This window comes from Saccopteryx bilineata, chromosome 1, assembly GCF_036850765.1.
Source record: "Saccopteryx bilineata isolate mSacBil1 chromosome 1, mSacBil1_pri_phased_curated, whole genome shotgun sequence".
Taxonomy (NCBI): Eukaryota; Metazoa; Chordata; class Mammalia; order Chiroptera; family Emballonuridae; genus Saccopteryx; species Saccopteryx bilineata.
In genome coordinates, this window is record NC_089490.1 from 259,833,767 (window position 1) to 259,860,690 (window position 26,924).

The 26,924-nt window shown below is 43.1% G+C and overlaps 1 protein-coding gene and 1 pseudogene across 6 annotated transcripts in view; one reads left to right on the forward strand and one right to left on the reverse strand.

Annotated features, from left to right (window-relative positions):
• The window catches only part of OCLN (occludin), a 60,285-nt gene that overhangs the window by 11,559 nt on the left and 21,802 nt on the right, over positions 1 to 26,924 (reverse strand). For all 6 annotated transcript variants that reach the window (XM_066241847.1, XM_066241827.1, XM_066241855.1 and 3 more), the window contains exons 5-6: positions 12,118 to 12,260; positions 3,411 to 3,626 (exon numbers count right to left, since the gene is read on the reverse strand). In XM_066241847.1, the coding sequence (XP_066097944.1) occupies positions 3,411 to 3,626; positions 12,118 to 12,260 (359 nt within the window). The remainder of the gene's footprint in view (positions 1 to 3,410; positions 3,627 to 12,117; positions 12,261 to 26,924) is intronic.
• Positions 15,852 to 15,968, forward strand: LOC136321723 (U6 spliceosomal RNA; annotated as a pseudogene).

The following is a 26,924-nucleotide window of genomic DNA, read 5'->3' on the forward strand; positions in this document are numbered from 1 at the left end:
TGGAGCCATAGCTGTGGGAGAAGGAGAGTGAGGGAGAGGGAGGGAAGGGGAGGGAGGGAGGGAAGGAGGGAAAGGGGAGGGGGAGGGGGAACACTCTGAGAAAAATAAAGTTAGAACTTAACTAGTATATGAATATAGTAGGCAAATAAAATTTGACTAGACAATAGGACATTAGGTAAGGTAGAGTTATTAATCAATACTGACCTTTTAGAAGTTTGCGCAAATATTGTTAGTGCTGCTCAAGTTATTGTATAACTATACTTAGAATGACTTACCACCTGATTTATAGCTTATAGAAATGAATTAACTGTTGCCTAGAGATATGTAACCATAGTGAAACAAAAACAATTATTAATCAATGTATTCTGAATACCATGTGATTGTAACTTAGTGTGTGTGTGTGTATAAAAATAAAGCTAGACTAGCCATTGGCAGAGATGCCTGACAGTGAATGCTAAAAAAAGAATTCGGCTCTCTCACTCGTTTCGCAACGACGCCGTCTCTTCCTGTGGGACCCCTGGATTCCCCCTGGGGCTGGACCCTGGCAAGGAAAGGAGAAGCAGATGGTTGCCTCTCCTATGTGCCCTGACCGGAAATCGAACCTGGGACTTCCACATGCTGGAGCAATGCTCTACCACCGAGCCAGGGCCTGAACACATGTTTAAAAAAAACAAAAAACCCAGAAACAAAAACAGTGCTTATATAAATTTTAGAAATAAAGTTAAAAATAATTTATAACACTTAAAGTTCAAGTCATAAGAACCCATTCTAAATATACATGATAACGTTGAATGTTTTAAAACTGGATTCTGGAACAGGTACAATAACACTGACAATGACACTACATTGTTACTGTAGTGTCAGCCAGCTAGTTTCTGCTGCCACCTGGAGTTTCCAGACTGTTTTGGGGGTATGTGTTTTTTGTTTGTTTTTGATCTTGGTCTTATTTTTCCTAAGTGGAAATAACTTATTTTAAGTCCTTTGACTTTATAATGTATAAGTATAAAAATGCACTCATTTGGACCCAGACGTGGGTTGCTAGGTAGATCCCACTCAGGGCGCATGTGGAGTCTGTCTCATTATCTCCCCTTCTCTCACTTAAAAAAAGAAATTCATGCTCGTGGTACAAGTTATCTGACAATGCATTAAATTATGGGAAAAACCCTGAATTATGTATTACTTGTATCTCTCAATATACCAGCTGTGCTTTACATAAAAGAAGGTAATGCCATTCATCTATAGTCCACTGAGGAAATAAATACTCTAAATTGTTTCATAGAACTAAGGAATATCATAGCAATACGCCATTTCAAGTTTTGGATCTAAGTCAGTCTAATATCTTCATTTTTAGAGAGGAGAACTTAAAGGATTTACCTGAAAAGGAAACAAGAATTCAGGACTTCTAGAAGTTTCATTTAAATCTTCCATGATACAAGTTAGGCAAATATTTCACAGATACATGGCTGAACTAAGCCAAACACTCTTAAGGAATGAGGGGAAATGAGGTCCGAGAACCGCCAGTGAGTAGGGCATTTCAAACTATACACACCCCACCCATCGCAGACACCTTGAGAAGCAATGCTTTAATTACTATTCACACCACAAATGTTTCTGATTTGTGCCCCATTCCTCAGGATACCCAACAGGAGAATACCGTTTCCCCGAAAATAAAAGTGTTTTATATTAATTTTTGCTCCTAAAGATGCGCTAGGTCTTATTTTCAGGGGATGCCTTATATTTCTAAGCCTGAAAAAAATTTTACTAGGTCTTATTTTCGGGGGATGTCTTATTTTCAGGGAAACAGGGCAGTTGGTGATGATGGACTGTAACAAAACCACTGACACACACAAAGGAATTTCATCACAACCTTGGCCAGAACACTGAATTGTTAACTGTTTACAGAACTCTTTTCCAAAGTGTTCTGGATAAACTTTTAAAAGAATCTCTGGGCCTGACCAGGCAGGCGATGGCACAGTGGATAGAGCATCAGACTGGGATGTGGAGGACCCAGGTTCGAGACCCCAAGGTCGCCAGCTTGAGCACGGGCTCATCTGGTTTGAGCAAGGCTCACTAGCCTGAGCCCAAAGTTGCTGGCTTAAGCATGGGGTCACTCAGTCTGCTATAGCCCCCCCAGTCAGGGCACATATGAGAGATCAATCAATGTACAACTGAGGAGTTGTAGCGAAGAATTGATGTCTCTCGTCTGTCTGTTCCTATCTATCCCTCTCTCTGACTCTCTGTCTCTACCAGAAAAAATAAATAAATAAATAAATAAATAAATAAAAGAATCTCTGGTATCATTGTGAAAGATTAAAAGTAAATGCCAAATCAAAGCCATAGCACTGGTCTGGAAATTTTATGATCAATAAAATAAAATTTTTGGCCCTGGCCGGTTGGCTCAGCGGTAGAGCGTCGGCCTGGCATGCAGGGGACCCGGGTTCGATTCCCGGCCAGGGCACATAGGAGAAGCGCCCATTTGCTTCTCCACCCCCCCCCTCCTTCCTCTCTGTCTCTCTCTTCCCCTCCCGCAGCCAAGGCTCCATTAGAGCAAAGATGGCCCGGGCGCTGGGGATGACTCCTTGGCCTCTGCTCCAGGTGCTAGAGTGGCTCTGGTCGCGGCAGAGCGACGCCCCGGAGGGGCAGAGCATCGCCCCCTGGTGGGCAGAGCAGCGCCCCTGGTGGGCGTGCCGGGTGGATCCCGGTCGGGCGCATGCGGGAGTCTGTCTGACTGTCTCTCCCCGTTTCCAGCTTCAGAAAAATACAAAAAAAAAAAATAAATAAATAAAATAAAATAAAATAAAATTTTGCCTGACCAGGCAGTGGTGCAGTGGATAAAGTATCGGACTGGGATAAGGAGGACCCAGGTTTGAAACCCCAAGGTTGCTAACTTGAGCCCAAGATCATTGGCTTGAGCAAGGGGTCACTCACTCTGCTGTAGCCCCCCCCCCATCAAGGCACATATGAGAAAGCAATCAATGAACAACTAAGGTGCTGCACGAAGAATTGATGTTTCTCATCTCTCTCCATTCCTGGCTGTCTGTCCCCATCTGTCCTCCCTCCCTCTGTCTCTCGCTGCCTGTCACAAAAATAAAATAAAATAGTTTCTCTACACTTGTATTTTATTTATTTGAAAGGCCTTTCTTAGTTGACTACTGAAAAGCAAGAGCCCTGGTGAAGTTTATCAGCCATTTTGTGGGAGCTGTTGGAAGTGCTTGTAAGACCTGGTTAAACATATTCCCTCCACATTCATCTCTACTGCAAAAGAGTACCAAGAAGAAAACATAAACAACCATCTCTAGTCCTGGTTGGCAAAAAGTGGAGTGATACCATCCACCTGTTTAGGTGGCAACAGCTCTGAAACGCGACTGTCAGATGTGCAGGTGGTCCCAGCACAAGAGGTGACTCGGTACCTGATCCAGTCCTCCTCCAGCTCATCGCAGGATTCGCCGCCGGTCGTGTAGTCTGTTTCATAGTGGTCCTGCTCTGGGCGCTTTGACTTGCCTACCCTTCTCTTTGAGGGAGTCTTTTTTGAGTGTGTCTCAAAGTTACCATTGCTGCTGTAAGGAGGCTGCCTGAAGTCATCCACAGGTGAAGTTATTGGAATGTCCTGTACCACTTCAGGCACCCTAATAAAACAGGAATTATTTCTCAGTGATCACTGGGTACGCTACAAGTCTTTGCCGGTTCACCCAAGCACAAAGGCCGCAACAGTAACTATTAGGAGATATCCACATGCAGATGCCTTCACTCGAGCGGTTCACATGCTCTGAGCAGACCCCTAGTGCAGGCCTGCGTTCAGTGTAGCACCAGTTCAGATCCTCTAACACACACAAGTAGCTTTAAGGTTCCCATATAAGAGGAGCCCATTTGTAAGCTTCAAAGTAAAATGGGTCTAAGATTTCATTTAGTTCGGGCTGAGCTGGAAGACATGTTTACCTGACCTGTGCCAGAAACATGCTCCTGAAAGGCTGTCAAGAAAATAATGGTCAGATTCTTTTCTACAGGTTCTTCGGGTTCCACGGAATGTTGAGTGGAGAAAAGGAATGCATGCACACACGTATCTAACTTTGGAAGCTGACTCTCAGAGACAGATCTTTGTGACATTAACTTTAGACTCCTTTATAGCAATTCTCTTTTCAAGATATCTCAGAAAACTTAAAAATGCTAAAAGTTCAATCTAGAAACTGAAACCTCTCTTAATGAGGAAAAAAATTGCCTGACCTGTGGTGGCGCAGTGGATAAAGCGTCGACCTGGAAATGCTAAGGTCGCCGGTTCGAAACCCTGGGCTTGCCTGGTCAAGGCACATATGGGAGTTGATGCTTCCTGCTCCTTCCCCCATCTCTCTCTCCTCTCTCTCTCTCTCTCTCTCTCTCTCTCTGTCTCTCTCTCCTTCTCTCTCTCCTCTCTAAAATGAATAAATAAAATTTGAAAAAATTAAAAAAATAAAAAAATAAAAAAATAAAAAAAATAAAAATGAGGAAAAAAATTGTAGCAAAGCCCTGGCCAGTTGGCTCAGCGGTAGAGCGTCGGCCTAGCGTGCGGAGGACCCGGGTTCGATTCCCGGCCAGGGCACACAGGAGAAGCGCCCATTTGCTTCTCCACCCCTCCGCCGCACTTTCCTCTCTGTCTCTCTCTTCCCCTTCCGCAGCCAAGGCTCCATTGGAGCAAAGATGGCCCGGGCGCTGGGGATGGCTCTGTGGCCTCTGCCTCAGGCGCTAGATAGAGTGGCTCTGGTCGCAATATGGCGACGCCCAGGATGGGCAGAGCATCGCCCCCTGGTGGGCAGAGCGTCGCCCCATGGTGGGCGTGCCGGGTGGATCCCGGTCGGGCGCATGCGGGAGTCTGTCTGACTGTCTCTCCCTGTTTCCAGCTTCAGAAAAAAAAAAAAATTGTAGCAAAAAAGAAAATGTATGATGTCAAACTGCAGAAATAAATCAAGTCAAATTTTTTAAAAAGTAAAATACTAAGAACAAAAGACTTCAAAGACAATGTATTTTGATTGTTTGCAATAAAGTGTTTTATAATTTTAATAAATTACTAAAAATCTAAAAAGCTTTATATTGTAATACATGAAAAAGCTCATTAAGACTTGTTTGTTTTTTAAGTTGCTTTGTTAATCCTGAAGCCACACAGAATGAATGGAATGGAAGGGTTACCATTACACTTATTTTTCTACTGCAATTATTCAATAGTGCATCCAATTTTTCATTACATATGTTTCTGCCACATACTTACAACCAAAACCTAACGTGGAATAAAATACCAAGAGCTGAGGCCCTGGCCGGTTGGCTCAGCGGTAGAGCGTCGGCCTGGCGTGCGGGTGACCCGGGTTCGATTCCCGGCCAGGGCACATGGGAGAAGCGCCCATTTGCTTCTCTACCCCCACCCCCTCCTTCCTCTCTGTCTCTCTCAGCCAAGGCTCCATTGGAGCAAGGATGGCCCGGGCGCTGGGGATGGCTCCTTGGCCTCTGCCCCAGGCGCTAGAGTGGCTCTGGTCACGGCAGAGCGACGCCCCGGAGGGGCAGAGCATCGCCCCCTGGTGGGCAGAGCGTAGCCCCTGTTGGGCATGCCGGGTGGATCCCGGTCGGGCGCATGCGGGAGTCTGTCTGACTGTCTCTCCCCGTTTCCAGCTTCAGAAAAATACAAAAAATAATAATAATAAAAAAAAAATACCAAGAGCTGTGGCAACTGTGCACTACTGAGTAATAGCAATGCAGAGTTTCCCTTTCCCTTGTAGCAGAGCTGGAGAAGTGTAAGAGAAGGAAAGCGAGACTAAGAAAGCACCTGAGACTTCCCAACATCAGCCTTATATGCAAATCAACCGTTAAAGACATCTGAAGATTTTCTTATTTTTTTCAACTTACCGAAACTGTAATCTCAGACTTTATCTACAACAAGGTTTATTTACTCTTCTGGGTGACCCAGAAGTGCTTGATTCTAACTGTTGTCAAAGTCTAAAGCTGTGTGTGTATAGTTGGGGGAGTGTTTATTTCTTCTAAATTTATTCAGGTTAACATGGCTTTGTGTGCCATATTTAGGAAGGAAAATGTGACTTTCTCCATGTGTTAATATTAATAATTAAACAAGTTCCTAGACGCACTGCCAAAATTGCCAGGTACTATGCATGCTTCTTGCTCTGAGGTGGCAAACAAAACCTTTAGCATGCAGGCGTAGAGTTTATTGAGGGGGCGGGGCCAGAGGGGAGATGCTAAAGGGCAAAAGAAATTAGAAAAAAGAAAACATTAAAGTGGGCTTCCTTGCATAATTTTTTATTAGATATTGATATTATAAAATTTTACCTTGGAAGTTTTCCACCTCCCCTCTTCCCACACCCTTTGAAATACTAAACAGTAACATACTTAATACGCATAAAAGCTAAAAACAAAATGCTTAGCAATAAAAGTATATATAAATTTAAGAGCTAGGGAATATGTGTATTCTCAATATTCTTCAAACACTGTGTTTTTGTTGGTGTTATTTTATTGTGTGGGGGTTTTTATTTTTAGAATTTTTATGAGTTTTTTTTTCTTTTTCTTTTTTTTTGTATTTTTCTGAAGCTAGAAACAGGAGAGACAGTCAGACAGACTCCCGCATGCGCCCGACCGGGATCCACCCAGCACGTCCACCAGGGGCGATGCTCTGCCCACCAGGGGGCGATGCTCTGGCCCTCCGGGGCCTCGCTCTGTTGCGACCAGAGCCACTCTAGCGCCTGGGGCAGAGTCTAAGGAGCCATCCCCAGTGCCAGGGCCATCTTTGCTCCAATGGAGCCTCGGCTGCGGGAGGGAAAGAGAGAGACAGAGAGGAAGGAGAGGGGGAGGGGTGGAGAAGCAGATGGGCACTTCTCCTGTGTGCCCTGGCCGGGAATCGAACCTTGGACTTCTGCACGCCAGGCTGACGCTCTACCACTGAGCCAACCGGCCAGGGCCTGAATTTTTATGAGTTTATTTGAGCCAAACTCATGACATATTAGGAAGCAAGATCTCAAATGCTTCGTCGAACTAACTTTAAAGAATTTATTGGTTTTAAAAAAAGGAAAGGCGAGAGAGATAGAAATATCAATTTGTAGTTCTGCTTAATTATGCATTCATTGGTTGATTCTTGTATGTGCCCTGACCAGGGATGGCACTCTCCATGTATCGGGATGACACATAAGCGTGTCAGGACAATACTCTGACCAACTAGCAAACCCAGCCAAGGTCTCAAGCTTAGTTTTAGATAAAAGTCCTATTAGGGCCTGACCAGGTGGTGGCGCAGTGGATAGAGTGTCGGACTGGGATGCGGAGGACCCAGGTTCGAGACCCTGAGCCCACCAGCGTGGGCTCATCCGGTTTGAGCAAAGCTCACCAGCTTGGACCCAGGGTTGCTGGCTTGAGCAAGGGGTTACCTGGTCTGCTGTAGCCCCCCGGTCAAGGCACATATGAGAAAGCAATCAATGAACAACTAAAGTTCTACAACGAAAAACTGATTGATGCTTCTCATCTCTCTGTGTTCCTGTCTGTCTGTCCCTGTCTATCCCTCTCTCTGACTCTCGCTCTGTCTCTGTAAAAAAAAAAAAAAAAAAGTCCTATTAGGTCAAAATCCACACAGCGCACAACAGGTAACCAGCTGCATACTTCCCTCAGTATCCATGTCAGTCTTTCAGGGCCAGAAGGTCCTCCCTTTTGTAGCTTTTGGATTGCTTCTTCATTAATTTGTTTTATTCTCTCTCACCCTCAACATGCCTTTGCTGCTCTTATCTTGCCTCAATTCTCAATCGAGTTATTGTGTACTTTCTTCCACCCCTGCTAGTTTGCAACATTCATGAGAGCATGGACTTGGTATTCCCAGGGCTCCAGGCCCAGTACTGTGTACATGGCAGGAGTTCAAGGTAATTACTGAATTAAAAACACAGTCGCAAGAATTCTGTTTTCTAATGGCATTCAGTATCGTGAGGGAGAAACAGTGCATAATCAACATCAGGGTCTGAACTGTCAGAATGATGTCCACTGTACACATGGTATTTAGAACTGTAACTATAATTGGGGGGAGTAACTAAACCTTGCTAATCAGAGAACTTCATCTTCCTGACCTTGGGATTGACAATGACCCAAAATGGCCAATCAGAATCTTTCGAATTGATTTGATATGCAAGCTTTGGGAAAGGAAATTCCACTTTCCGAATCCTGAGCTGGAAGATCAGTGCAGCTTGGGGAACGTGGATGACCCATCCTGTGACATGGAAGCTGTACTGAGAATAATGACAACGTAACAACAAGAGCTCTGATATTTTCTGAGTCCCCGGAGCATGCCATGCCTGACGTAGCCCCATCCCCAGGACTTATTTGAATCAGTGAATTACCACAACTTGCACAAAATCCCTGACAGATTACCCTACCAGGCTATCCCACCAGGCTATTTGCTACTAACAAACAATGGCCTGTCTCATTTGTCAGTCTAAGGTGTCATCCTGCCTTGAAAGCTCTCTATAGTGTCAACGATCAACTTCCTTGCTTTATTAAGGTTCATTCACCGTGGGTGTGGACAGTACAGTAGGGCGTGTACCAAACAGGGCTCTCCCAAATTAACTGAGAAAGGGTAAAAAAGCAACCACCTTCAGCTAAATTCTGCTGTCACCTAATCCAGGATTAACTCTAACTGCCTTGAAATTCTAAGGCATAGGACATTATGGTGAGAAAGAGCCAATGTGCATCCCTACTTCCACAGTGGACACACTCAGAATCCTCCAGAGCATGCAGTACTCTGCCAGGACCGCACTGGACAATCGATTACTCCCCAGAGGCTGCAAGGTCCTTCCGCCACACTGCACACATCAGGTGCCGTGGGAGCTTGTTACATTCGTATTCCTTAGCACCATTCCCATCCTCCCCTTCTTCTGGGTTCAAAAATTAATCACATTTGTCCTTTCGAGATCTCCAAAAGAGTTCTGGGGTGTAGACTGAGAGTATAAACTGGCACAACCATTATGGAGCACAGTTTGACCACATTTATCAAAATGAAATATGCAATTTCCTCTGACCCAGTAACTGCGTTTAACATTTTTCTTCCAGATACATCCACATAGTTGCAAAGTGATAAATGTGCAAGTTCATTCCCTGCAGGGGTTTGTAATGACAAAACATTGGGGGGAAACTGTGCATCAATGAGATTAATTTTTAAAAAATTACTGATGGAGTATTATATAGCTATGAAACAGATCAGTAAACTCTTTGAATACCAGTATGGCCTATCTCCAAGATATATTGCTAACAAGGCATTTAATATGCTAGTATTTGTATAGAAAAAAATAACCACCTGACCAGGTGGTGGCGCAGTAGATAGAATGTCAGACTGGGACGCAGAGGACCCAGGTTTGAAACCCGGAGGTCGCCGGCTTGAGCGTGGGCTCATCTGGTTTGAGCAAGGCTTACCAGCTTGAGCCTATGGTCACCGGCTTGAGCAAGGGGTCACTCGATCTGCTATAGCCTCTCGGTCAAAGCACATATGAGAAAGCAATCAATGAACAACTAAGGTGCCGTAACGAAGAGTTGATGCTTCTCATCTCTCTCCCTTCCTGTCAGTCTGTCCCTATCTGTCCCTCTATCTCTGTCACAAAAACAACAACAACAACAATATTCACATTTGGCCAGTATATTTTAATTAAAAATAATCTCTATAAAGGGGAATAAATGGTGATGGAAGGAGACCTGACTTGGGGTTAATAAAATAATAAAAATAACCTCTGGAAGGCTATAAGAGAAACTGGTAATACTAGCTGCCTCTAGGGAGAGGAACCCTTTAAATTTTACATTTTGAACGTATTGGCTTACTCAAGAATAATTAAAAATTTTAAACCGTTCCAAGTAAATTTGTGGAAGTATCTTGGTTTTCATGAAAATGAACAACACATGGGAATGCGGTGTAATCATGCAGGCCTTACAATTAATTTAGAGGCCTACTTGGTCACATGCATTATAGATATTTATTTACATGTGTGAAAGTCCTACAAATCCTAGCTTGAAACTTTCACATGGATTGTATCGCTAATATGTACCTTTGACTCTAAGAGCCTCAAGTGCTTTGGTTTTTGTTAAAATACAAAGAGAAAAAGGAGAATAGAGAAAATGCTCTTCTTCCAGATCATTCCCAACCGAAATGAACAGCAAGGTCAAGTCTGCAGATCAAAGCAAAATATATGGAGGATAAGGCAGACGGCCAGTTTGTTGCCAAATTCCATTCCAGGGTAATAATAAATCCATTGTTTTCAAACTGATTTGTAATTAACTGATTCTGTAATTAACTCAGGGGATGGTGTCACCTTACGGAGTTCCAGGTACCCAAACTATACACTCAGGGGGGTTCTCTACATAACTCAGCCCACTAAAGGGGGAAATTTAGGATCAGTGCAAATATCAAGTATCTAAATACTTGATTATTTCCACCTCCAAGTGTCACCCAAGCACGTCTGCAGAGAAGTGGGTGTGGAAGTACCGGGACACCTGAAGCTGATGGTGGGATTCAGCAGGCTTGCCCTGGTTCAGCAGAACTGATGTCTAATTTTCTGTTGAGTTCGGTGAACCGGTTGTTAAAATGGCACTTGTCATCAGGGTTCTCTCTAAGGTGGGCACGTGGGCAGCCGCCCAAAGTGAAAATCACAAATTTACTTTCCTTACTCTTTTTATCATTTTTTTTAATACTTAAAACGGTCATTAGGGCAGAGAACCAGTTGTTAAATTATTTGAATCCTACCACTGCTTAACAATATCTCCAACATCCTTCTCTCACTAGTCATTAGGATGAATTAGAATTAGGCTTTATGGGGACACCATTTTTTTTTTAAGATTTTATATATTGATTTTATGGGGGGGGGGTTGGGAGTGAGAAGTTATTAACTCATAGTTGCTTCACTTTAGTTGTTTATTTCTTGCTTGTTGTCGTATGTGCCTTGACCGGGGAAGCCCAGTTTCAAACCAGTGACCTCGGCATTCCAGGTCGACATTCTATCCACTGGGCCACCACAGGCCAGGCAGGGACACCATTTCAATAACCATAATGGCACCTACTCGAGGCCAGAAACTCTCTATGAGATTTTTTTTACACCATATGTGAAACAAAACCTAGAGGCTTTATCAGCAATATGGCAGCTCTAGCACAGCAAAGGAGATCTCCGAATTCCTGAATTCAAATGAAGCCTTATAGTTTAATAAAAATGCATATGGACAGGGTTAATCAACAAGCAATATCCCTTTTCTATTGAGGAAAGAGTAAAGATAGAGAAAATATAAAATGGACCCATTTTACCCAAGCTGCTAAATTATTTAACATAAATGAAGGTTGAAGCATGAAGAAATTATCTTTTTCTTAACTTGACTGGGAACTTAAAACTTTTGAACTTTCCAGTCCTGAGCCAATATACCCAGACATACATCAAACCTACAGATAACCCTCTAACTACTCCCGAAAAGACTCAGGACGTGACCAGACCTCCTGGTGCCGATCCTCCCGACCACCTGGCACCCATCATCCAGACTGCCTGACATCTGATTGATAAATGTCCTGGACCAGTTCGAGGGCTAAGAACACAGGACTGATTACTCTCAAGGATGTGACTTTCGCTATAACACCTCTTAACTTTTCTTTCTTCTTTGAAACACTTCTAGGTTTTTGCCTAGCTATGTCTCCAGTTCGCAAACTCTAAGACCCTTGAGCAAATTTTATCTTTTATTCCTAGCTAAAGCCCCCTGACTCTAATGAGATCTAATAATTATAGGCAAAAGGAGAGACTGAGAAATGCACTTAGTTGTGCTATCAATCAGTAACGTGCTTTTACCCACACCTCCACTTGAAACCAGAAGTAGCAAAGAATTACTAGAGTGAAAGAACCTAACTTACCCTTTATCTAGTAAATCATCAAGAGAAAAGCATTTTTAGCTTCGAAGGGGAAGAGGACCCCACCTCATAGTCTCACCCTCCTGATCTTCCAAATAACCCTAGACATCTACCAATAATGCAAAGGTCGGTTTCCAGACTTTATGCAAACAATTCAATCTTTTTAAGACACATGGCACAAAACAGCAGATTTATAAACATGCAAATATTCCTTTTTAACATTCATTCTATCAGAAGAAGGTGCTACTTACGGTGTTGATTTATAGGAAGAGTCTGTATACAGGCGCTTGTCATTAGCTTTACCGTTGGAAGAGTAGGCCACGGGAGTGTACGTTCTCTCCGCATAGTCCGAAGGGGGAGGCATGTCTTGTGTGCCTGCAGACACGTTTTTAACCTAAAGAAACAGCCCAGGAGACATAGGTATCATTTAGACTGTAACTGAAAGGGAGAAGAAATGGAAGAAAAAAACATATAAAATGATCTAGTCTTTATTGGGTTCATTAAATATATACTATTAACCTGTAATGACTGCCTTGTTATTATTAGTGGTAACAGTCAAATCAGTATTTTTACAAACACATAAATGGTGCTGTTGTTAGTTTAATAAGTCCAGAATGAATCACAAAGAAGGAAAAAAATCCCAATTACCTGATTCTCATCCTGATGTGATTAGGTGAAATAATTATCCATGGTAATTGCTCCTTCCCCATATTAGGAAGACTGAACTCATTTTACTAGGCTATGTCTGTATTAGGGTGAGAATTTTCATTTCTAACAAGTTCTAAGGTAATGTTTATGCTGCTGTCTAAGGACCACACTTGGAACACCTCTTAGCTAGGCCAAAGGACACAGGTTCTTCTTAATCTATTCACACAGAAGAAATTGAGAAACTCAAACTGATTTCTGCCATACCTCTTTAATCAAATTTATGTAGTCTCCCTTAATGTACATTCTTAATGGTGCTATTATTAATTGCCTTTACAGTACAGTCACAATATCGCTGCTGCCCTCTCTGCTTTCCTATAAGTAAGTTCGTTTGTCCTAAGAAGGAATACATATTAGAGTTTGTTTGTCCTAAGAAGGAATACATATTAGAGATTATGCTTTCTTAACATGAAAGATTCCCCAGAGAACCTTTGGGAGAAAAATTTAAATATAATAAGCACAGCCAATTAGATTCCCAACACTGTTAGTTCATGAAGTAGATCCAACACTCTTTAAATGTCAACTAAAAATCTTTACACAATACTCTACTACAATTGATTAAAAATAACTACTAAACCCAGATAAGTCATTGGGTTGTTTCAAAGTAAAGGAGTAAAATAAAGCATGGGTAAAAATTAAAAAGAACTCCATAAATTATTGTGAAAAAAAGCAACTTTTCAAAACTAAGGAAGGTGGGACTATTTTAGCTTGTTGATGAGAACAATGGCATCAGATTACCTGAGTTTACTCCAGATCTGCCAACTACAAATTCTAGAAAGCCTCAGTCTGCCCATTTGTAAGAAATAGGCAATCTACTTAATTCGTAAAGTTGCTTTGACAATTAAATGACATGATAAGGTATCACATTGAGCACACAGTGCCTAATTTATGAATATATTAAAAATTCAGAAGATGCTGGATTCTGGAATTAAAGCCATTGGGTCTAAACAAAAAATTTTAATAAGTATTTGACTATCACAGCAGACTTTTTTTTTTTTTTTTTTTTTTTTTTTTTTTTTTAACAGAGACAGAGAGTCAGAGAGAGGGATAGATAGGGACAGACAGGAACGGAGAGAGATGAGAAGCATCAATCATCAATTTTTCATTGTGGCTCTTTAGTTGTTTACTGATTGATTTTTCATACGTGCCTTGACCGTGGGCTTTCAGCAGACCGAGTAACCCCTTGCTCAAACCAGCAACCTTGGGTCCAAGCTGGTGAGATTTGCTCAAACCAGATGAGCCCGCACTCAAGCTGGAGACCTCAGGGTCTCGAACCTGGGTCCTCTGCATCCCAGTCCAACGCTTTATCTACTGCGCCACCGCCTGGTCAGGCTCACAGCAGACTTTTAATTGGATTATTTAGTTATTATGCATCCTTGAGCTTGGGTTCAGTATCATTTCTTGCCATGCACACACTTTACATCTTGTTTCCTGTCAAGCATGGCAGGAACATGACGTGTTCTTTTCCTATCACTGCATTATCTCAGACGACATATTTATTTACCCACCCCCCTAAGGACATAGAGGTCTTCTTGATTGTTTAATATTCCCAGAAAGGAATGGAATCATTTCCTCCTGAAAGCAGAGATTGGCAGTCACTGGGAAGCCAGTGGGTGAGTTGCCAGGGAGTATGCTCAGATCCCACCACAGGAGGGACTGGTGGGACCATTCTTGGCTCCCTCAGTGAATTCCTTAGATCTTGACAGCATCACAGAACTTCACAGGCAAATGCTCTGCCAAGCCAAAGGCCTATTCTTATTCTGGTTTGAAAAGACTTCCTTTTCTTTAAAACCCATTTAACACTTCCCCAAGTTCCCTCCCCTTCAAAGCTTTAGCAGCTGCTTAAAGCTTGTGGGCTTCCTACTGACTCTGACAAACCAGAAACCAAAACCTGACAAAAGGGTGCCTCTCCTTGTAGAGACTTCTTATGGCCTGGAATGGAACGTCCCTTCCTCCTTTCCTTGCCACTACCTCCTGGAGGTCCTCCACATGTGTCCCTGCAGGGTGAGGTCCCTATCTGTCCTATCTCCCCAAGCACCTGTGCACACAAACCTCCCAACCCCCACAGCACTCACGCACTGCAACAATTGTTTACCCACACTATAATGGCTTGCTCCCACATCTCTAACTTCAGTAGGCAGTCTGTAAAGCCAGTAGCTACCTCCGGCCACCATCACAGCCGCCAGGCCCGTGCAGGTTAGCATTTGATTCGGACAGTTGGTAATGAAACAATGGAGCCAAGAACAGCACCTGGCGGGCAAGAAATACACACAGTGGGAAAACACTTCCCTTTCCATTCAGGGCTCCCAAAGCCACTGACTTATCCAAGTTTCCTGGAATCAAAGGTTTCTACCTCACCAGCCCCATTCATCTCTGTTCCCCATCTCCTTCTCTCTGCACAAACTGGCTTCTCCTTCAACAGTCTGCCATCTTGGCTGCTTCTCCTCTCCTCCATGTGGCCTTTCTCTGCTCTCCTCCTGCATGAGCTCCTCTGCCCCATTTTATAGTGTAGAAATCAAAACCTTTAATACAATATATACAAACAAGGAAGTCTCTGATATAAAGTCACTTAGCTGAGGCATAATGGGATTCCTCATGAGAGTGCACCACCCCACATCATGCAACAGTCAAGGGTGTGGGGAAAAGCTTAGTCTTAAGACTAAGTCTTAGGCTATAACCACCTGGCCTGCTTACAGCCTGTCCCCCACACCCAATGCAAACTATAAGCGAGCAAACATATAGATCATATTTACAAACTTATTTGACCGACACAGTCCACCATTCTGAAAGCTACCCTTGTCGGCCTGCTTACAATGTGCCAAATACTGAACTGATACATCATTTAGTAGGCACAACCTTACAGGTAAATACCATTCACTCCCTTTTCAGAAGTGAGGAAGCTATGGCTCAGAGAGTTTCCCAAGGACCTATACTAGTAAGTGGTAATGTGGGATTTAAAGGCAGGGCTCCCTGCAAAGCCTCTGCGGCAACTCATCACCTCTCCCTGGGCAGTCTCCTACTTTCCTCTTTGGGTCTCCAAAGCCCAGCACAGCACCTGGCACAAACCAGGAACACAGAGTTTGCTGCATAAAGGTTACATCATGTGTTGCTGTTCTACCGTTGTGTATATCCAAACATCCTTATTACATGAGCTGCTCTGAGCTGACCTTTATTTCTTAGAGTCAGCAGGACTGGACTAGCTTGCGCCCACTGACTTCACCCTCCAGCAGGTCTTTGGTTACTTAAACCTTTTTTATACATATGCACAAAAAACTGCAAGATTCTATTGGCTTTGACAGAACATATACTAAAATTGTAAGACTACAAAGAAAAATAATTATTAGCATGATCTCTGCAAAAGGATGACATACACATTTCTGACAGGTTCACATTTTTTAAAAATCCCCAGACGGCCTGGCCTGTGGTGGTACAGTAGATAAAGTGTAGACCTGGAATGCTGAGGTCAGCAGTTCAAAGCCCTGGGCTTGCCTGGTCAAGGCATGTATGGGAGTTGATACTTCCTGAGCCTCCCCCTTTCTCCCTTTCTCTTTCTCTCTCTCTCTTCCCCCCCTCTAAAATGAATAAAATCTCTAAAAAATAAATAAGTAAAATTCTCCAGACATGGCAAACACACAATGCAATATACTGATGATGTATTTACAGAATTACAGAATTGCATACCTGAAACCTATACGATTTTATTAACCAATGTCACCGCAATAAAGTTAAGTTTTAAAACATACCCAGTCTCAAAGAATATAAGCAAACTCTGTCCTTAACAGGAACTTAAGAGTCTAGAGGCAAAATATATTTGTAATACAAGGAGTAAGATTGCCTGACCAGGCAGTGGTGCAGTGGATAGAGTGTCGGACTGGGATACGGAAGACCCAGGTTCGAAACCCCAAACTCTTCGGTTTGAGCACAGACTCATCCGGCTTGAGTGTGGGATCTTAAACATGACCCTGTGGTCGCTGGCTTGAGCCCAAAGGTTGCTTGAGCGCAAGGTCGCTGGCTTGAGCAAAGGGTCACTTGCTCTGCTGTAGCTCCCCACAGGGTCAAGGCACATATGAAAAAGCAATCAATGAGAAACTAAGATGCTGCAACAAAGAATTGATGCTTCTCATCTCTCTCCCTTCTTGTTTGTCCCTCTCTCTGCCTCTCTGTCTCTGTCAAAAAAATAAATAAGAAAACAAGGAGTAAGATCATTTTCCCCCTTTTTTTCTGCTTCACTTCTTCTGAAAATAGCTAAAATATTACTTTTTCTCATGGTACCAATACAAAGTGAGTATAAACCTGCTACTTTGAAAGCACAGGAGGAGCAAAGGGGAAGCCCCGAGGGGAGGGAGCAGGTAATAGTCGTTTATACAGGGAGTCCTCAACCTGGTCTCCTCTTAGGACAGAAAGGACTTCTGAGCTTCACTTGTGATATCCACCAGACCGCCACAAGACTCAGTGTAGTTCAAGTTCTTTAACACACACACACACACCATTTTAATAATAAATAAAATTGGTTTAAAAACTTAGAATCTGAGCAAAACTGGGCTTAATTCTAAACAGCAAATGGTGAACAATTTTTCTCAAGTACCTTGAGAACAGCTCTGAAAAAGTATGGGCAGAAGTGAAAACACAAAATAAGATTTGTCTTCTAGCCTGACCAGGTGGTGGCGCAATGGAGAGAGTTTGAACTGGGATGCCAAGGACCCAGGTTCAAGACCCTGAGTCGCCAGCTTGAGTGAGGGCTCATCTGGTTTGAGCAAAAGCTCACCAGCTTGGACCCAAGGTCGCTGGCTTGAGCAAGGGGTTACTCGGTCTACTGAAGGCCTGCAGTCAAGACACATATGAGAAAGCAATCAATGAACAACCAAGGTGTTGCAATGTGCAACAAAAAACTAATGATTGATGCTTCTCATCTCTCCATTCCTGTCTGTCTATCCCTGTCTATTCCTCTCTCTGACTCTCTTTCTGTCTCTGTAAAAAAAAAAAAAAAAAAGATTTGTCTTCTACTAAGTACTGAGGAGAAAGAAAAGTTTGAGAGGGAATCATTCTAGAGACTGAATGCTGGAATAGCTGCTCTGAAGCAGAGAGGAGCCGGGGAGGCTAACCTGTTCTCCTAACTTCAGGGCCTTCCACGGGGGACGAGACCCACGTGGGGAAGCCAGGGTGGGCTGCAGGAACCCCCAGGGCAGGGCCCAGCCAGCTCCCCACCTGGCTCTGCTGGGAGACTTCCTGGTGCCAGTGGCGCCCACACCCTGTACAAACTGTGAAAGGGAAAGATAAGACAGCAGGAGGAAAGGCAGGTATGCTGAGGAAAAATACACTGAAGCAACCCAACAGTGACTCAGACTCACTCTTGAGACTAAATTCAGTGAGGACAAGCATCTACGCACACATAATTGGGAAGGAAGACACAGGAAAAGTTTTACTGCGATTCCTATTTCCATCCAGAAAAGAATAGAAGTGTTATTGAAATGTCAAAATGAAGTAAATTCAAAAGATCTTCCCAGCAGGCGATGAGGACAAAATTTTATTCGAAATTGAGTTAAACTCATTAGAAGTGTTCTGATTATGTCACTTGTGAAAAAAAAAATCTTTGTAAGAACACCTAACACTCCTTGGAGTCCATGAAAACAACCTAACCCCTGCGGGGTACCAACAGAACAAAGGCGGTGGCTCTAGTCAGCGCCCCTCCAAACCCCTGTCATCACTGTGCCTTCCTCACCCGGGACCAAGGCGATGTACACAGTCATGCGTGGGAATGCTACTGACTCGTGGGCAGCCTGTCACCTGGACCCCTCTAAGAGATGAAATAAAAAGGTAGGATGTTTTAGGGCCCTCTGAAAGAAAATCTTCTCTCCCTCAAAACAATGTTTGGGGAAAACACATCTCTCCATGCAAAACAACTTCATCTGAAGTTTGAAGCAAAACAGAGCAATGACAGCCATTCCCCATGCCTCTCTTCATCCTGTCTTCATTACTAGTTCACTCAAGGGAAAGAGTCAGGCTCGACCTGCATCTAACTAGCGGAGAGTGCTTATTCCTCATCACTGCCTGGGTAGATACAATTACCGTATCTCCATTTTCAGATGAGGAAATTGAGCCCTGATGATTAAGTTAATTTGCTCAAAGTCACACAGAAGGTGATGTGATAGCGAGGGGACCTGAACCCTGGTCCACCTGGCTCCAAAGGCCAGTTATTCCTCACAAAACACACTGCCACCTCAGTAATTTAAATATGGCTTAAGGCACTCATCTTGTCTGGGTACTGGCTAGACTCTGTAACAAAAGGACTCTCATGGCCTTAACTCCTCACCACACCCCAATGAGATGTGAGGTAAATTCATTTTGAAGAGTTTTATTTGCCTATTAGACTAATGTAAAAGCAGCTTTTGACAACAGGTGCCTTTGTTTAGGTCAGAAAGTAGAAACATCACCCTCAGAAGGGAAACAGAAAAGCTTTTCCTGCTTGGTAATTATAGTAGAAAAGACCAGAGAATTTAGAGGGATGAGGACCTTAATCTCAGAGTACCATCTCCAGTTTTACAACCTGGGTCCACTTTCACTACCCTTGCCCTACAAGTTCTCAGACCAGTAAGTGGTCCAACTCGTTTTTCCTGTTTTCTGGTATTATACCTACAAGATGCTCCCCCAGCAAGAGCCTCAAAATTACCTCTGGAAAGTTCCCTCAGGATTTACTCCACCTTTGGCTGCTTGAAGACCTATGTTCCCAAATGTACAAATACCACAAGCGAAGAGATCATAGATCAGGTTTGAGAGAGTCTGAGTAATTGACTGCTAATCAAATGGCACTGAGGATTTAGCAGACACAATGTCCCCAACTGAAATGCATGCTGCCTGTTGGGAAACATTAACATATACCAACAAGGATAAATTCTGCAACTCCCTAGGAGTCAATGAATTGTTAACAGAGCTTTGGGTAAGGGTGAGCTGGAGAAACCTTATACAGTGCACAGTGAGTGATATCATTCAAGGCTTCCTTGTGGTAGAAACGGAAATCCTCATGCAGACTGTATTTTAATACTCATGTATCTTATGCCAGATACACCAACAGGTACTCCACAGGCACAGAACACCTTAGTCCTCAGAGCCTGTGGTCAGCCACCATCCAGAGTCTGAAGTCCTCTTCAGTCTACTCCAGTGTGGCAGTTCAGCGTGGCCCCCAGATCAGCATCATCTACATTCCTTGGGAACTACCATAAATGCATTTTCTCAGGCCCTCTTCCAGAGCTCCTGAATGAGAACTCTGGGGGTGAAGCCTAGTGAGTTGTTTTAACCTTTAACCAGTCCTCCAGGTGATTCTGATGCTTGCTAAGGTTTGAGGACTGACCAAAGTAGACAACTGCCCTGTATGGACCATTATATCTATCACCTAGTGCTAACTTAATATTAACTCTACATACTACTGGAAATCTAGGAATTCTTGCTTTCAGAGAGCCACAAAGACATCACCAGCTTCAGCACATGCTGTACCTCCTACCACACCTTCCTTATAACTCTCCAAACCGGTTCCCCAGGATGCCCTTGCCTGTCCACCCACCCCTTTTATTTATTTTTTTTTCTTTTAACGGGGAGGGTGGCAGGTTGGGGAGACAGGAAGAGAGAGAGACAGGAAGGGAGAGAGATGAGAAGCATTAACTCATAGTTGAGGAACTTAAGTTGTTCACTGATTGCTTCTCATATGTGTCTTGATTGGAGGGTGCCAGCCAAGCCAGTGACCCCTTGCTCAAGCCAGTGACCCCACACGCAAGCCAGCAACCTTGGGGTTTCAATCCTAGGACTTCAGTGTCCCAGGTCAATGCTCTATCCACTGTGCCACCACCGGTCAGGCTTTTTATTTTTATTAACTTTAGAGACAGTTAAAGAGAGAATGACTTTGATTTGTTGTTCCAGTTATTTATGCATTCATTGGTTGATTCCTGTATGTGCCTTGACTGGGGATCAAACCCACAACTTAGCACACAGGACAACACTCTAACCAACTGAGCTAACCAGTCAGGGCCTCTATACTCCATGATGGTGGGTTCTAACAGTCAGTAGATGACTAATAGTAGACTTCCACTTTTGCTCCATTTTGACTGACCTGAAGCCAGGGTTAGTCTAGTATAACAATAGCTGGCAAACCACAGGACTGCTTTTACATTAAAGAATGCCTGGCCTAACCAGGCCATAGTGCAGTGAATAAAGCATCTGACTGGGATGCAGAGGACCCAGGTTCAAAACCTTGAGATTGCCAGCTGTAGCACGGGCTCATCTGGTTTGAGCAAGGCTCACCAGCTTGAGCCCAGGGTCGCTGGGTTGAGCAAGGGGTCACTTGGTCTGCGGTAGCCCCCTAGTCAAGGCACACATGAGAAAACAATCAATGAACAACTAAGGTACTGCAAAGAAGAATTGATGCTTCTCATCTCTCTCCCTGCCTGCCTGTCTGTCCCTATCTGTCCCTCTCTCTGTGTCTGTCACAAAAAAAAAAAAAAAAAAAAAAAAAAAAAGCTTGTACTGGTTGAAAATTAAAAAGCTCTTCAAATATCTAATGTTGATTACTACTACTGCCAAGTCCCAGTCACCTACCCCATGCATATCAGTCTCTCCCATCCTGTGTGCAAGGAGATTGTGTGCAGGGCCTGCCTACACTCTCCAGGAAAAAAACGACTGTTCTTATCAGAACTTGCAGCAAGCTTATAAGCTTACAAGTAAGAGGAAAATTAAGTTAAACTGCAACCAACATTAAATGTACTTACACTGTGGTCCCCTTACCCAAGCTCCCTCATTCAAGCTCATTATTGCAAAGGCGAACAATTTTTACTCTAGCTAAAACTTACTGGGCATTAATAGATGATGTGCTGGCCCAGACTGTCCTAAGCCCTTTAATCATTACAGAATCAGCAAATCTGTAGATGGAACTTGTATTTTCCCCATTTATACAAGAGAAACCTATTAAATGAACAGACAAAGTGACTGTCTTCATCAGAGTCTGAGGAAACCAAAAGCTCCCCAAGACTGACTACAAAGAACAGTCAGGGACCCCGTCCCTTCTCTGCTCTCAGTCAGCTCATCCTCATTAGCTCTTACCTTGTTAGGTAAATACTAGGAGCGGTGCTACATAAATGTTGCATCACAATGTCAAAGCCTTAGAAACTTCTAGAAATAAAACTATCTAGATAACAAATATAACTTTAAGTATTTCCTACTTAGAAAAAGAATCTTGTTGAACATATTTTGTTTATTACTTGATAATAACGGAGGAACAAGTTGATAACATGCCTTCTCCAAACTGTCTATGCCTCCTTCTGACGTGATCATGTGGCAATAACAAGAAAAGGTGCAAATTAGGAGTCATGCAGAACATACTCACTGATAACCAGTATGCTGACCTGTAGTAGAGATAGGCATTTTACACATATATTATCATTTTAATCTGTTTGTTCTACTAAATATAGTTGACCATTGAGCAATACAGGGTTTAGGAATGCCGGACCCTGCCCCCCCGTGAAAAATCCACGTGTAATTTAAGGTGAACCTCCCCATACTCCTATTATATTCCCAACTGCGTGCAGATAGAAAATATACTATTTTCCCCAATTCTGTTGAAAAAGAAAACTGAGGCTCAAAGGGTCTTCAGAGGGAAAAATGATACAGATACATGCCAAAAAATACAAGTTATAACAACAAATATAATACTTGTCCTGCTGGTTATGATTAGTATGTCAAGTCCGAGACAAATTACTGAAGTCATCTGCAAACCTCAGTCTCTCCCAGAAGAGTGTCGAACCGCAAGGCCTGCAGTCAGGAGAAGAGCAAGGTGGCTAGCCTGTAATGGTCACATAGGAAATGCTGGTTCCCACAGTTCTTTCTTCTCTTGTGACTTTTTTTTTAGCTTTATTACCAAAATTATGATGTGAAGCTCAATACCCAAGTCCGCCTGATGTCCTACAATGAAAAGAACACCGAACTTCTAGTCCTGAGGTGTCATGTCACCAATAAGCCACCATTTACTAGTGTGTCCAGCCTGAAGATCTCCAGCGCCCTTCATGGATGTTCACTGAGGTACACTGGAGGACCTCACCCTACCGTCCCACACAGCTCTCAGTTTCTGCTTCCTTTCACTTTACCTAAGCCAAATTGCAATTTATTTGTGGGAGCTCCTGAAACTAAAGTTCTTAACTTTTAGTTACTAAGTCACCAGAATAATGTACATATCCATGAACACTAATCTCAAGCACACAGTTTATAATCAGCTCCAATATTCACCGTAGGTGTGGGGTTTTCCAAAGCCAGACCCCAGTTGTAAGTATTTACTCTAGAGAAAGTGAATATGTATGTCTTGATATTTATATTTATGGCTTTCTGAAAATGCAGGTGGGAGAAGAGAGTTGTGAACACAAGGATTAACATGAAATACTTCCCATGACGAGCTCAAGTCCTTCCTGACTTGGCTCTGGCACCCACGGCTCTCCCACCACTGGCATTCTCAGCGTCCTGGCAGGACACAGCTTTTTAGACCACAGTCCCCTGCCCTCAGATGAGGCCCAGCTCAAGGAGGGGCAGAAAGGGATCTGAGCAGCATTACACCTCCTGGGAGGAGCCAGCAGAGTACTACGGGGCTCTGGGGTGAAGCAGGCACATTCAAAGCTGCTCAGAAACCCATCCTAAGCTATTGAAATTGCACTTTGAATGTACTTCTGGTCATATGACCACAGACATCAAAAATAAGGGGGCAATCACAATGAATTCATATAATACGTATTCATGTAGTTAGTCCCCTGATCAGTGGTTTCACTTTCCAAGGGTTCAATTACTTGCAGTAAACTCCAGTCTGAAGATATTAAATGGAAAATTCCAGAAATAAACAATTCATAAGTTTTAAACTGCTTGCCGTTCTGAGTAGTGTAATGAAATCTCACGCCATTCCGCTCTATCCTACCCAGGATGTGAATCATCCCTTTTGCCAACCACCTCCACCTCACTCATCTCATTATGTCGGTATTGTATCATCTCACACTGGCATAAGAAGGTGAGTAAAAGGCATTAAGACATTTTGAGAGAGATTGCATTCACATAATTTGTATCGGGAAAATGCTCTGTTCAAGTGAGCTACCTGGCCAGGGCTATTATTAGTTGTTAATCTGATTGTACTTAATTTATAAATTAAAGTTTATCATAGGCAAAAATGTATAGGAATAAAACAGTATATACAGGGTTCGGAATTATCCTTAACTTTGGGCATCCACTGGGGGTCTTAGAATATATCCCTGCAGATGATAAGTGGGAACCACTGCAGTCCATATGTCCACAGAGCACCATTTCTCTAGAAACCATCTCCCTATTCCACACAGTAACTGCCATATACTGTATTATGAGGAGGGTTCTGCCCCTGGGCACAGGAGGTTAGTGTAGAAGGATATTTGCAAAGGAATGTCATTAGAAAAGGTGTGTAGGACCAGAATTTCATACATTACTGATGGTTGTAGAAGTTGGTACAACTCCTAAAAAGGGCAATTTCTCAATATGTATCAAAGTTAAAGATGTACATACTCTTTGGCTCTGTAATCCCATTCTGGGAAATCTAGCTTGTAGAAGTATATACAGACAGACATCTATACAAGGTATACACATTTTAAAAATATTATATTACTGTTTGTAATATTAACCAGGAAATGTATCCATAAATGAGAGGCTGGTACACCCAGGCCATCAAGAGGCTATGGGACGGCAATCAGCAGGACGCACTGAGAAGTGAAAGGGCCATGTGCATGCACAGTGGTGTGATCGGTATGCTAGTTTGTGCAGAAGTACAGGAAATCGATTTTTTGTTTTGTTTTGTTTTCATGAAATAAAACAATGAAGGGAATCATAAGAAACTAAGAGTGGGAAAGGGTAGGAAAAGACAGCCAGAAATGGGCAAATGGGAACACAAGGATGGCACGGAAATATTTCCCCAAAAACCTTTTCATAAAAATTGTAATTCTGACCATGGGCTTTTAAAAAAGGGACAGTTAGGAAACCTTTTATCTTGTAAAAAAACACACAAGTATCATTATGACAGATGCAACAACATGAATGAATCTGGCAGACACTATGTTGATTGGACATAAAAGTCTTAGTATATGATTCCATATATATTAAGTTTAAGAACAGGGAAAGCTAATTGATATGTCTGAAATTAGGAGTTACCATCCTGCAAGGGATACTGACTGAGAAGAGGCATGAGGAAACCTTGGACGCTGGAATGTTCTGTTTTTATCTGGGTTATAGTTACATGGGCCAATATGTGTAAAAATTCACCAAGCAATACAATTAAATTAGTACACTTAATGCACTTTACTCTGTGTATAACATATACATTGTTTTTTTGTTTGTTTGTTTGTTTTACAGGGACAGAGAGAGAGTCAGAGAGAGGCATAGATAGGGACGGACAGACAGAGAGGAACGGAGAGAGATGAGAAGCATCAATCATCAGTTTTTCATTGCGACACCTTAGTTATTCATTGATTGCTTTCTCATATGTGCCTTGACCGTGGGCCTTCAGCAGACCGAGTAACCCCTTGCTCAAGCCAGTGACCTTGGGTCCAAGCTGGTGAGCTTTGCTCAAACCAAATGAGCCCGCGCTCAAGCTGGTGACCTCGGGATCTCGAACCTGGGTCCTCCGCATCCCAGTCTGACGCTCACTGCGCCACTGCCTGGTCAGGCTGTATTTCTTTTTTAAGTGAGAGGAGGGGAGATAAGAGAGACAGACTCCTACATGTGCCCAGACCAATCCACCCAGCAACCCCTGCCTGGGGCCAATGCTAGAATCAACCCAGCTGTACTACTCAGTGCCTGGGGCCAACAAACGGACCAACTGAGCCACTGGCTGCCAGAGGGGAAAAGAAAGAGAGAGAGTAAAAGGAAGAGAAGCAGACAGTCACTTCTCACATGTGCCCTGACCAGGGATCAAACGTATGATGTCTGCATGCCAGGCCAACACTCTATCCACTGAGCAAACCAGCCAGGGCCAAGATTTCAATAAAATTTTAACAATTTTGAGGAAGATTTTGAGGAAGATTTAATGACACGATAAAAAGCCTACAATATAATGCCAAATGAAAAAAAAAGGGTAAGATATGCCCTGGCTAGGTAGCTGAGTTGTTAGAGCGTCATCCCCATATGCCAAGGTTGAAGGTTCGGTCCCTAATCAGGGCACATACAAGAATTAACCAATGAATGAATACATAAGTGAAACAACAAATTGATGTCTCTCTCTCCTCTTTCCTTGCTAAAATAAATAAATAGATACAGAGACAGGAAATTAGAAGGTGGCATATTTTCTGAGGAGGTCCAATACGTTGGCAGCGTAGAGTAACACTGAACTTGCCCCTCCCAAGAACACAGAAACACACACCTAGGTATAGATAAAATACTCTTGAGAGACAACGGAGGGCTGGATACATAGCTTCTGAACAACAAGAAGGCTAGGAAACAAAGGGAGCTCTCCAGGAGCTGTGGGAACTCTTGGGAGCTGCAGAACTCTCCAAGATCGGAAGTGCTGGTTTCAACTTTAGCAAAGCACACTTGGGCAGGGGAGTGGAGAATAAACGGAAAAGCGATATACCTATGGCTAAAACCACCTCTAAGTAGCTTATTTCAAATACTAGCCTTCCTTAGGCATTTCAGGGGGGGAAAGAAGGGAAAGGGGAAGGAAATAAGGAATTTGCAAGTACATAAAGCATTAATATACCAAAATGATATGTCTCCTGTTCAACATGATTCTTTCTCTTTTTTTTTTAAGTAAGAGAGAGAGACAGACAGACAGACAGCCAGGAAGGGAGAGAGATGAGAAGCATCCACTCATAGTTGCATCACTTTAGTTGTTCATCGATTGCTTCTCATACGTGCCTTCGCCAGGGAGCTCCAGTGAAGCGAGTGACCTCTTGCTCAAGGTAGTGACTTTGGGCTCAAGCCAGCGACCTTAGGGTCATGTTGATGATCCTGTACTCAAACGGGAGACCTCGGGGTTTTGAACCTTGGACCTCTGCATCCCAGGCCGACACTCTATCCACTGCACCACCCTGGTCAGGCTCCACAGATAATTCTTTAAGTTTCATACAACAAAATAGTTATTACCACAGAGAAACTATTAAGTACACATCAAACAACCTAGTCTAGCTAGCCAATTTTCTATGGAGTCAGTCAGGAAGCAGTATAAAAATAATGCCTTTTAAAAAGTTATGTCTTCTCAGCTTCACCATTGTCACCTCCAAGTTATCATGACTATATTATGCCAAATTATATAAAGCACCTAGAACTGATTAAAGCTTTATGACAGTAAAATCAGATGACAGCCCAAAGTTCACTGGGACAC